The 13111-nt window shown below is 46.3% G+C and overlaps 1 protein-coding gene across 1 annotated transcript in view; it reads left to right on the top strand.

Annotated features, from left to right (window-relative positions):
* The window catches only part of LOC117679393 (DEP domain-containing mTOR-interacting protein-like), a 47167-nt gene that overhangs the window by 11087 nt on the left and 22969 nt on the right, over positions 1-13111 (top strand). Inside the window, exon 2 of the mRNA XM_087889018.1 lies at positions 6190-6368. Within this exon, the coding sequence (XP_087745144.1) occupies positions 6190-6368 (179 nt within the window). The remainder of the gene's footprint in view (positions 1-6189; positions 6369-13111) is intronic.

Raw genomic sequence — 13111 nt, 5'->3', positions numbered from 1 at the left:
ATTGAGCCAGGTACCACCTATACCTGTGATGGCAAACCTATGGCACGCCAGCTCAGCCTCTCTAGGAGTCTCTGGAGGCTGGGAACGACAAAAAAACATCACTTCCTATCCAACCGGAAGTCGGGAAACGGGCCATTTCGGGCCTCCGGAGGGACTGGGAAGGCTATTTTCGCCCTCCCCAGATGCATAGAAAGGATCTGGAGCCAGGTGAGAAAGAAAAATGGGCCTACCGGGCCATCGCGTGCCAGGAGTGGGGGGGGGGAGGGAGGGTCACGTGTGCATGCACGAGGTGGGGTGCATAGAATTATGCGTGTGGGCCCACACGCACGTGAACCTCCCCCTTCCTGGCACACGATGGCAAAAAGGTTAGCCATCACTGACCTATACTATACCTGGGCATTTGGTTTTTCTTGCCTCAATGTAGAACCTTCCTTTTTTCACCCCACATTTCATTTTATGAAATGAAGACTGTGCATAGTTTCATTTTATGCACTATGTACAGTCTTCATGCCTCTTCCATTTCTTGCACTAAAGAATTTTTGCCTGCAGAAGGAACATGACATATACAGGTAGTCCTCGGGTTACAACCGTTCGTTTAGTGACCAAACTTACAACGGCCCTGAAAAAAGTGACTTACTACCGTTGCAGCATTCCCATGATGATGGGATCCAAATTTGATTGAAGCATCCCAGGGTCACGTGAGATGATTCACCCTGGGCGAACTTCCCAGAAAGCTTCCCGCAAGCAATGGAGGAAGCTGGATTGGCTTAATAACCGCACGATTCATTTAACAATTTCAATGATTCCCTTAATGACCGTGGTAAAATTTTGTGCAATCAGGAGTGACTCACCTAACAACCACGTTCTACCATATGTGGTGGACGTGCCCCAATACAAGGAAATACTGGTGCAAAATCAAGAAATGGCTGGAAGAAATTATGGAACAAAAGATAGAATTGAAACCGGAATGGTTTTAATAGGAATATTAGATCTAAAAATGGATAAAAGTTTTCAATATATAACAGTACACATACTAACTGCTGCTAGGATCGCCTTTGCGCAAAATTGGAAACGGATTAATACACCCTCAGATCAGGGGTGAAATGCTCCCGGTTCAGACAGAATCGCCTGATCCGGTAGCGATGGCGGCGGGTGGTTCGGAGAACCTCTTCGGACGAAAAAATGCTTTTAAAAGTAAAAAAAAAAAAAAAAAGCCTCTGATGATCCTGCGGCTTAGCTGGGATCGTCAGAGGCTTTTCAAAGCATTTTTTTCTGCAACCTCTTGGCCGAAGAGGTGGTAAAAAAAATGCTTTGAAAAGTCTCTGACGATCCCAGCTGAGTTGCCTGATCGGCAGAGCCTTTTCAAAGCATTAGAAAAAATGCTTTGAAAAGTTAAAAAAAAAAAAAAATGGCCACGCCCACCCAGTCACATTACCACCACCCCCAAGCCACGCCCATAGAACCGGTAGTAACGAATTTTACATTTCACCCCAGATGAAATAGTAATTAGAAAGATACTCGAGTGTGCAGAAATGGACAAAATGACCATGGATTCAAAGAAAGAGAAGAATCGGATTATTCTAAAGTTTGGAATAGAATGTATAAGTGGTTAGAGAACAGAAGCCAAAACAAGAAGTAGGAGTTTTAAATTAATATTGATTAAATATTAACCAAAATCACCAATTATTATTAAATCTAAATTACTGGTTATAACGTAAGTATAATGTAGATATGAGTAATTAGTATTGTTCTAATTGTTATTACATCATTATAGTTGTTATAACTGATCGGAAGTACGAATTATAAAAACAGAACATATATGCTGATACGGAAGGCTGTAAAACGACTCTACATGGTTACGTTTGTCTTGTTTTCTCTTGTTTTTTTTTCTTCTGTTGTTTTTTGTTTTTAAAGGTGAAAAATGTTTAATAAAAACTATTTTTTCAAAAAAAAAAAAAACAACCAACCACTTTGCTTACCAATGGAAATTCTGGTCTCAATTCTGGTTGAACATCGTGGGCTACCTCTACAGGAATTCTCCGGGACTATATATAAGTGGGATCTTCTTTGAATCTTTGTCTTTGTTTTCCATAGGGGAATCTGTGGATCAATGACTTTCAGTTTGACATTTTTTTTTAAATTTGATTTATATGCCGCCCTTCTCCGCAGACTCAGGGCGGCTTACAATGCGTTAAGCAATAGCCTTCATACTTTTGTATATTTCTATAAAGTCATTTTATTGCCCCCATAATCTGGGTCCACATTTTACCTACCTTAGAAAGGATGGAAGGCTGAGTCAACCTTGAGCCTGGTGAGATTTGAACTTGCAGTAACTGCAGGCAGCAGATGTAAGTGGATGTTAATAACAGTGCTTTAGTCTGCAGAGCCACCAGAGTTCCTTTGCTTTATTTTGCTTTATCTCCTTTATTTTGATAAATTCCGCTGAACTCTTTTTCACATAGACACTTTTTCTCTTTTGCCAACCCATTCGTTTTTATCTCTGACAATCTGGATTTGAGGCTAATCGGGGTTCATTGTAAATTAACAGTCACTTTTGGTTTAAATGGGTTTTTCTGAGAGAAAAACCAGTTCTTGTCAAACCAGATTTCTTAGCTGGTTATATTTGTCCTTTACAAAGAACATTTATAGTTCCTGGTTGAGATTCCACAGAATGAAGCAAGATGCGAAAATGTGTTGCGGCAACTGGGTATATCTAACTTAATGAAGAGAAGGACTAGAAGCGGACAAAAATAGATACATGGTTGGAAAAAACATTAAAACAACATATAGATGAGAAGCCAGAAATAATTTTGCTAGGCATAGTACCTGAAAAGTATGATAAAGGGAACCTATACTTAATATTACATGTTTTGACCAGTGGTGGGTTCTGTGGGTGGCTTGGTGGGCGTGGCATGGCTTGGTGGGCGTGCCAGGGGAAGGATACTGTAAAATCTCCATTCCCTCCCCACTCCAGGGGAAGGTTACTGCAAAATCCCCATTTCCTCCTGATCAGTTGGGATTCGGGAGGCAGAGAATAGATGGGGGTGGGACCAGTCAGAATTTTTACTACTGGTTCTCTGAACTACTCAAAATTTCCGCTACTGGTTCGCCAGAACTGGTCAGAACCTACTGAAATGCACCTCTGGTTTTGACAGCAGCAACAGAGCTGGTGTTCAGCCGGTTCAGATTGGTTCATCTGAACCAGTAGCGGAAATCGCAGGTGGGCCTGCTCCACCCACCCACCCCGGCTCTAGCCATCCTATTTAGGCATGTTTTTGAGGCCAGGCGCATACGTGGAAGGCAGGCGTGCGCATGAGGTGAGTGCATGCGGGGCAAAACGGTAGTAGCATAATGTGAAACCCACTGCTGAGCAGCAAGAATTGTATTTGCAGAGTACTGGAAAAATGAGGGAACACCTACAGAGGACGATGTAATTAAAAAAAAATTTAGATTGTACAGAAATGGACAGATTGACACTAAAAATAAAAGAAAAAAGAAGATACAGAGAGTATTTTCGAACATGGGGCTTGTTTTATAAATGATTGGATGGCAGAGGTAGAAATTAGGAGTGGGAAACGTATTACTATATATAAATAAATTGATCCAGACAATACACTGTTCACTAAGTACTTAGATATGTAATGTGAAAATATATAAATAAACTGTTAAAAAAAAAGAGAGAGAAAGAAGGACCAGGGGAGACATGACAGCAGACTTCCAACATTTGAGAGGCTGTCACAGAGAAGAAGTCGACCTATTTTCCAAAGCACCTGAAGGCAGGACAAGAAGCAATAGATGGAAACTTATCAAGGAGACTGGGGAATTCTGGGAGTTGAAGTCCACACATCTTAAAGCTGCCAGGGTTAAGGAAATGCTGGTTTAGAAAGCAAATGGACACCGCGGGCTTATTTTTAGAATACCCTCAGCAAATCTTAAAAGTAAAGAGGCAATGTATCCAGAGATTTAATTAATTCAATTTATATGCCGCCCCTCTCCGAAGACTCAGGGAGATGGTATTCAGCCAGTTCTGTCCGGTTCGGGCAAACTGATAGCGGAGACTGCGAGTGGGCACCCACCCACCCGGATGTAATGCTGTCCTATTTAGCCACATTTTGCGCAGAAGGCACATGAGTGCATGAAGCGAGGGCACGGAAGGCGTATGCGCACGGGAACTGGTGACAAGAATATGTGAAACCCACTCCTGAACCACTACCGGTTCGCAACGGGATTCTGTGCATGCTCAGATCACCAATGACAACATCCGGGGCAGTGGGCGGGGCTTCCCGCTGGTTTTACTACCGGTTCTTGCAAACCAGTCTGAACCGGGGGTAACCCACCACTTCCCTGAAAGTATCCTTCTCTTTTCACCTACTCCTCACTTTTCCCAGTCAAGCAAAGAAGGATAAATATTTTAGTGTGTTAATAAGAGTGAGTTTGTAGTCTGGACATGGCGTCGAGCGGAGGTGGGCAACTATGGCCCTTTTATGACTTGTGGACTTCAATTCCCAGAATTCCTGAGCTAACATGGCTGGCTCAGGAATTCTGGGAGTTGAAGTCCACAAGTCATAAAAGGGCCATAGTTGCCCACCTCTACTCTACGCCTATGTAGTCTATGTCCAGACTACAAACTCACTCTTATTAACACACTGGCGTAGAGGCCCACCCCTGGCGTAGAGGAATAAATTCTGGTCAAAAATATCAAAATGAGATTTTAGCCCACTAGGACGAGAGACGTCTGAGTCTCTGAAGCGTCGGTCTTTTGTTTAAACCAAAACAGAATTTGAAAAAATGGCCCTGGAGAAACTTGGTGGAATCAGATATTGCGTGATTTATTTTTGTTTAATGTTCTCACCGTAGGTCAGGGCTGTTCTTCTGTCCTCAGAGAGACCTTGACGGAGCAAAGCCATCGCTTGGGACGTTCTGGGCTTCAGGCCAAGTTTTGGAGAAGAACCTGTTCCCTGGAGACGCTCCCCTCCATTGCTCCTAGGTTCCACCCAGGATTCTAGAGCCATAAATCTGGAGGGTTTGGGGTTAGGTTGCCTAGTTCAAGTTTCAGTTAAACTTTGCTTCATAGTGGAATTTTAAAATGAACAGTCCATCTTCTCCATCAGTAATTGGCTGATGGGTTTTTCATTTTATTTATTTATTTTTTCATTCATTCATTCATTCATTCATTCATTCATTCATTCATTTATTCATTCATTTCCCCCCTTTATTATTTTTATTCCTCCCTCCCTCCCTCCCTCCCTCCCTCCCTCCCTCCCTTCCTTCCTTCCCTCCCTCCCTACTTACTTACTTACTTACTTACTTACTTACTTACTTACTTATGGTTAGAATGCAGTTCTAATTCTGCCCACAACCATGAGTTCGGACCTGACCTGACTGGCTCAAGGTTGACTCAGCCTTTCATCCTTCCGAGGTTGGTAAAATGAGGACCCAGATTGTTGGAAGCCAGAGGCTGACTCTGTAAACTGCTTAGAAAGGGCTGTAAAGCACTGTGAAGTGGTATATAAATCTAAGTGCTATTGCTATTACTATTGCTATTGCTATTGCTATTGCCCTTCCTTCCTTCCTTCCTTCCTTCCTTCCTTCCTTCCTTCCTTCCTTCCTTCCTTCCTTCCTTCCTTCTGTACTTACTTACTTACTTACTTACTTACTTACTTACTTACTTACTTACTTACTTACGTTTAGAATGCAGTATTGCAGGCTAACTCTGCTCACAGCCATGAGTTCGAACGTGACCTGACCGGCTCAAGATTGACTCAGCCTTCCATCCTTCTGAGATTGGTAAAATGAGGACCCAGATTGTTGGAGCCAAGAGGCTGACTCTGTAAACTGCTTAGAGAAGGCTGTAAAGCACTGTGAAGTGGTATATAAATCTAAGTGCTAATGCTATTGCCCTTCCTTCCTTCCTTCCTTCCTTCCTTCCTTCCTTACTTACTTACTTACTTACTTACTTACTTACTTACTGTTAGAATGCAGTATTGCAGGCTAACTCTGCCCATAGCCATGAGTTCGGACGTGACCTGGCAGCCTTCCATCCTTCCGAGGTCGGTAAAATGAGGACCCAGATTGTTGGGGGGCCATAGGCTGACTCTGTAAACCACTTCTGGAGGGCCGTAAAGGACTATGAAGCGGTATATAAATCTAAGTACTATTGCTATTGCTATTGCTATTTTTCCCTCCTAGGCTTCGTCTTCATGACGGCAAGCTTATAAAGGATCGCCGTTATCACCTCCGCACCTACCCGAATTGCTTCGTGGCCAAGGAGCTCATCGACTGGTTGATTGACCACAAAGAGGCCCCTGACCGTGAGACAGGCATCCGGCTGATGCAGAAGCTCATGGACCATGACATTCTTCACCACGGTTGGTGAGCTTCTTAATTCTGGTTACCTTTGAGGACTTTTCCCAATGACCTGAAAATGCCTTATGCAAATGTTCTGGCAGTTCTCTTAAACCAGGGGTCTCTAACCTTGTCAACTTTAAGACTTTAAGCCAGCAAAGCTGGCTGAGGAATTCTGGGAATTGAAGTCCACAAGCCTTAAAGTTGACAAGATTGGAGACCCCTGTCTTAGACCAAATCGGGGCCTTTTATGCCCCCCCCCAGCCACATTTGGCCCTTTGGCTGCCCTTGCGGTCGTAAGTCGAGGACTACCTGTAATGAAAGAGGAGGGTTTTTAACAAAACAGGAGGATAATCTCAAAGGCCAGTAAAAATATAAAGGAGGAACATAAAAGTACAGAATGAATAATAATATTTACGTTTAAGTGCCATTGAATCAGGCACAAGTCCAGGAGATTGAGTGGTATAAACAAAAGGAAGACTCTCAAGTTTTGGGGGGAAAAAAAATTTATTTAAGCCCCAAAAATTCCTTTTCCAAGGACACCTCTGAAACATTTGTGAACCAAGAGGCATTCACCAGTCTTTTTTAACGAGGTTTATTATTATAACAATATTAATTCTTAGCTTAGAAACCAGAGACTAGGAGTTCTAGATTGTGAAAGCTGACTGGGTGACTTTGGATCAATCACCAGGAGACTGAGTTCTAGTCCTGATTGAGGCAGGAAAGTGGCCTGGCTGACTTTTGGCCGATCACTAGGAGCCTGTGAGTTCTAGTCCTCCTTTAAGCAGGAAACAGGGCTGGCTGACTTTGAGCCAAACACCAGGAGACTGTGAGTTCCAGTCCTGATATAGGCAGGAAAGTGGGCTGGCTGACTTTTGGCCGATCACTAGGAGACTGTGAGTTCTAGTCCTCCTTTAGGCAGGAAACAGGGCTGGCTGACTTTGAGCCAATCACCAGGAGACTGTGAGTTCCAGTCCTGATATAGGCAAGAAAGTGGCCTGGCTGACTTTTGGCCGATCACTAGGAGCCTGTGAGTTCTAGTCCTCCTTTAAGCAGGAAACAGGGCTGGCTGACTTTGAGCCAATCACCAGGAGACTGTGAGTTCCAGTCCTGATATAGGCAAGAAAGTGGGCTGGCTGACTTTTGGCCGATCACTAGGAGCCTGTGAGTTCTAGTCCTCCTTTAGGCAGGAAACAGGGCTGGCTGACTTTGAGCCAATCACCAGGAGACTGTGAGTTCCAGTCCTGATATAGGCAGGAAAGTGGGCTGGCTGACTTTTGGCCGATCACTAGGAGACTGTGAGTTCTAGTCCTCCTTTAAGCAGGAAACAGGGCTGGCTGACTTTGAGCCAATCACCAGGAGACTGTGAGTTCCAGTCCTGATATAGGCAAGAAAGTGGGCTGGCTGACTTTTGGCCGATCACTAGGAGACTGTGAGTTCTAGTCCTCCTTTAGGCAGGAAACAGGGCTGGCTGACTTTGAGCCAATCACCAGGAGACTGTGAGTTCCAGTCCTGATATAGGCAGGAAAGTGGGCTGGCTGACTTTTGGCCGATCACTAGGAGACTGTGAGTTCTAGTCCTCCTTTAGGCAGGAAACAGGGCTGGCTGACTTTGAGCCAATCACCAGGAGACTGTGAGTTCCAGTCCTGATATAGGCAAGAAAGTGGGCTGGCTGACTTTTGGGCGATCACTAGGAGCCTGTGAGTTCTAGTCCTCCTTTAAGCAGGAAACAGGGCTGGCTGACTTTGAGCCAATCACCAGGAGACTGTGAGTTCCAGTCCTGATATAGGCAAGAAAGTGGGCTGGCTGACTTTTGGCCGATCACTAGGAGCCTGTGAGTTCTAGTCCTCCTTTAGGCAGGAAACAGGGCTGGCTGACTTTGAGCCAATCACCAGGAGACTGTGAGTTCCAGTCCTGATATAGGCAGGAAAGTGGGCTGGCTGACTTTTGGCCGATCACTAGGAGACTGTGAGTTCTAGTCCTCCTTTAGGCAGGAAAAAGGGCTGGCTGACTCTGAGCCAATCACCAGGAGACTGTGAGTTCCAGTCCTGATATAGGCAAGAAAGTGGGCTGGCTGACTTTTGGCCGATCACTAGGAGCCTGTGAGTTCTAGTCCTCCTTTAGGCAGGAAACAGGGCTGGCTGACTTTGAGCCAAACACCAGGAGACTGTGAGTTCCAGTCCTGATATAGGCAAGAAAGTGGGCTGGCTGACTTTTGGCCGATCACTAGGAGCCTGTGAGTTCTAGTCCTGCTTTAGCCAGGAAAAAGGGCTGGCTGACTTTGAGCCAATCACCAGGAGACTGTGAGTTCCAGTCCTGATATAGGCAGGAAAGTGGGCTGGCTGACTTTTGGCCGATCACTAGGAGACTGTGAGTTCTAGTCCTCCTTTAGGCAGGAAACAGGGCTGGCTGACTTTGAGCCAATCACCAGGAGACTGTGAGTTCCAGTCCTGATATAGGCAGGAAAGTGGGCTGGCTGACTTTTGGCCGATCACTAGGAGCCTGTGAGTTCTAGTCCTCCTTTAGGCAGGAAACAGGGCTGGCTGACTTTGAGCCAAACACCAGGAGACTGTGAGTTCCAGTCCTGATATAGGCAAGAAAGTGGGCTGGCTGACTTTTGGCCGATCACTAGGAGCCTGTGAGTTCTAGTCCTCCTTTAGGCAGGAAACAGGGCTGGCTGACTTTGAGCCAAACACCAGGAGACTGTGAGTTCCAGTCCTGATATAGGCAGGAAAGTGGGCTGGCTGACTTTTGGCCGATCACTAGGAGCCTGTGAGTTCTAGTCCTCCTTTAGGCAGGAAACAGGGCTGGCTGACTTTGAGCCAAACACCAGGAGACTGTGAGTTCCAGTCCTGATATAGGCAAGAAAGTGGGCTGGCTGACTTTTGGCCGATCACTAGGAGACTGTGAGTTCTAGTCCTCCTTTAAGCAGGAAACAGGGCTGGCTGACTTTGAGCCAATCACCAGGAGACTGTGAGTTCCAGTCCTGATATAGGCAAGAAAGTGGGCTGGCTGACTTTTGGCCGATCACTAGGAGACTGTGAGTTCTAGTCCTCCTTTAGGCAGGAAACAGGGCTGGCTGACTTTGAGCCAATCACCAGGAGACTGTGAGTTCCAGTCCTGATATAGGCAGGAAAGTGGGCTGGCTGACTTTTGGCCGATCACTAGGAGACTGTGAGTTCTAGTCCTCCTTTAGGCAGGAAACAGGGCTGGCTGACTTTGAGCCAATCACCAGGAGACTGTGAGTTCCAGTCCTGATATAGGCAAGAAAGTGGGCTGGCTGACTTTTGGGCGATCACTAGGAGCCTGTGAGTTCTAGTCCTCCTTTAAGCAGGAAACAGGGCTGGCTGACTTTGAGCCAATCACCAGGAGACTGTGAGTTCCAGTCCTGATATAGGCAAGAAAGTGGGCTGGCTGACTTTTGGCCGATCACTAGGAGCCTGTGAGTTCTAGTCCTCCTTTAGGCAGGAAACAGGGCTGGCTGACTTTGAGCCAATCACCAGGAGACTGTGAGTTCCAGTCCTGATATAGGCAGGAAAGTGGGCTGGCTGACTTTTGGCCGATCACTAGGAGACTGTGAGTTCTAGTCCTCCTTTAGGCAGGAAAAAGGGCTGGCTGACTCTGAGCCAATCACCAGGAGACTGTGAGTTCCAGTCCTGATATAGGCAGGAAAGTGGGCTGGCTGACTTTTGGCCGATCACTAGGAGCCTGTGAGTTCTAGTCCTCCTTTAGGCAGGAAACAGGGCTGGCTGACTTTGAGCCAAACACCAGGAGACTGTGAGTTCCAGTCCTGATATAGGCAAGAAAGTGGGCTGGCTGACTTTTGGCCGATCACTAGGAGCCTGTGAGTTCTAGTCCTGCTTTAGCCAGGAAAAAGGGCTGGCTGACTTTGAGCCAATCACCAGGAGACTGTGAGTTCCAGTCCTGATATAGGCAGGAAAGTGGGCTGGCTGACTTTTGGCCGATCACTAGGAGACTGTGAGTTCTAGTCCTCCTTTAGGCAGGAAACAGGGCTGGCTGACTTTGAGCCAATCACCAGGAGACTGTGAGTTCCAGTCCTGATATAGGCAGGAAAGTGGGCTGGCTGACTTTTGGCCGATCACTAGGAGCCTGTGAGTTCTAGTCCTCCTTTAGGCAGGAAACAGGGCTGGCTGACTTTGAGCCAAACACCAGGAGACTGTGAGTTCCAGTCCTGATATAGGCAAGAAAGTGGGCTGGCTGACTTTTGGCCGATCACTAGGAGCCTGTGAGTTCTAGTCCTCCTTTAGGCAGGAAACAGGGCTGGCTGACTTTGAGCCAAACACCAGGAGACTGTGAGTTCCAGTCCTGATATAGGCAGGAAAGTGGGCTGGCTGACTTTTGGCCGATCACTAGGAGCCTGTGAGTTCTAGTCCTCCTTTAGGCAGGAAACAGGGCTGGCTGACTTTGAGCCAAACACCAGGAGACTGTGAGTTCCAGTCCTGATATAGGCAAGAAAGTGGGCTGGCTGACTTTTGGCCGATCACTAGGAGCCTGTGAGTTCTAGTCCTGCTTTAGCCAGGAAAAAGGGCTGGCTGACTTTGAGCCAATCACCAGGAGACTGTGAGTTCCAGTCCTGATATAGGCAGGAAAGTGGCCTGGCTGACTTTTGGCCGATCACTAGGAGCCTGTGAGTTCTAGTCCTCCTTTAAGCAGGAAACAGGGCTGGCTGACTTTGAGCCAAACACCAGGAGACTGTGAGTTCCAGTCCTGATATAGGCAGGAAAGTGGGCTGGCTGACTTTTGGCCGATCACTAGGAGACTGTGAGTTCTAGTCCTCCTTTAGGCAGGAAACAGGGCTGGCTGACTTTGAGCCAAACACCAGGAGACTGTGAGTTCCAGTCCTGATATAGGCAGGAAAGTGGGCTGGCTGACTTTTGGCCGATCACTAGGAGCCTGTGAGTTCTAGTCCTGCTTTAGCCAGGAAAAAGGGCTGACTGACTTTCAGCCAATCACCAGGAGACTGAATTCTGCTCCCATTTTAGGCATGAAAGCTAGCTTGATGGCTGTGAGCCAGTTGCCAGGAGACTGTGAGTTCTAGTCCTGCCTTGGACATGAAAAATGACTTTGGACCAGTCCTTCTCTCTCAGCTCTACCCACCTCACAGTGTTGTTGTGGTAAAATAAGAGGAGGAAGGTATATTCGGTGTGTTCACTGCCTTGAATTATTTGTAAAAACAATAAACAAACACCAAATAAAATACACAAATATGCTCCGTAATTACTTCCTTATTAGGTGAAATGCAACAGATTCTCACTAATCATTTGGGAGTTTGCATTTCTGAGTCTTCTTTGTAAAGCGTTCAAAAGTTGCTTTATATTTCTACTTTACTTACAAATCTCTTCCTGCTAAAGAGATTTGTACGCGTCTTTTTATTATTTGTTTTCTGAAAAGCATAAATTGGTCTATCCTAGGAAGTTGGGGGAACAGATCCTCGAGTCCTTAAGGATGTGAGTGAAGAACCAAGAATAAAATAAAATAAAAAATAAAATAAGAAAATTTTAAAACAAAATCTTGTTCTTTTGGGAAAGGAGGGTTTTCTTTGCAGACAGCTGGAAATTCTTGAAGGGGTAAAAGTTTGTTTCTTTAAAAGGGAAGACGGGACTTCGGTTTCTCAACAAGCCCACCATGAAGAAGTCAACCATTGAGGTAGAAATGCTCACTGGAAACAAATTTAGGTGTTTCTTCCTTGATGAATATCCCCTTTTCAAGATTTATCTGGCAGAGGCCCCTCCACAAAGCCTGGGTCTATCCCCATCTCCAAATACGCTTCAAACTATTTGGAGGTGGCTCAAAATCCAAATATGAAGGTTGTGGGATATTTCCTCACGACTTTCTGGGGCCGAGCAGGAACAGTCAACAAAAGCTTGGACCAACAGCTCTCTGTGTATCTGAGAATTTCATGTAGGTGGAGTGGCCAAACCCCAAATCTGAGGAACTGAAGTCTTCCTTGATGGATTTTCCTTCACGGACAGGAATCAAACATTCCACAGATACCTATGCATATTTTCAGGGCTGTAGGCAGTTAGCAAATAGGACCAGGGGCGGAGTTCAAAGATTTTGGCAAGGGGTTCTCTGCCTGGTTGCTGGGTGGGTGTGGCCATGGTGGGCGTGGCCTAGTCGACCTCCTGCACCATGGCGGGAGGGTGTGTTTTTCCCTCCCTGGGCTCCAGTGGTTTTCCTCGAGCCTCCGGGAGGGCGAAAATGGCCTCCCCAGGCTCCGGAGGCCCTCTGGAGGCCAGAAACGGGCCTGTTTCCGGCCTTCCCGAACTTCCAGTAGGCCCGTTTTTTGCCCTCCCTGAGCGTCCACACGCGCCCTGCCCTTACCTGCATCCAAAATGGGCCGCTTGGGAGGGGCAAGGCAGGGTGGGCGGGGCCAGCCAGGAGTGGGATTTGGGGGCTCTCCAAACTGCACAGAATCTTAGCTAGAGGTTCTCCCGAACCCCTGCGAACCCCCAGACAATCCCTGAATAGGATAGTCAGCCTGCTCTGGGGATGGTTTTCATAAATGGTACCTAGGTGAGGATGTCCCGCTCTTTTTCAAGAGGCTACTGGACTTTCTGGTTTTTCTCTGAAGATGTTTCGCTTCTTATCCAAGAAGCTTCTTCAGCTCTGACTGGATGGTGGGGAATGGAAGGATTTATACTCCTTGCAGACAGCTGGTCGTTAGCATCCTTTTTAGCCAGTCATTGAGGCCACTTGGAGATTTATCTGTGTCCTCAGGGTCACCTGAGTGGTGAAAATGAGT

This window comes from Pantherophis guttatus, chromosome 3 (assembly GCF_059756535.1).
Source record: "Pantherophis guttatus breed Tessera chromosome 3, ASM5975653v1, whole genome shotgun sequence".
NCBI classification, from domain to species: domain Eukaryota; kingdom Metazoa; phylum Chordata; class Lepidosauria; order Squamata; family Colubridae; genus Pantherophis; species Pantherophis guttatus.
Note: the sequence above shows the minus strand (reverse complement) of the source record. Positions and strands in the feature narration are given on the sequence as shown.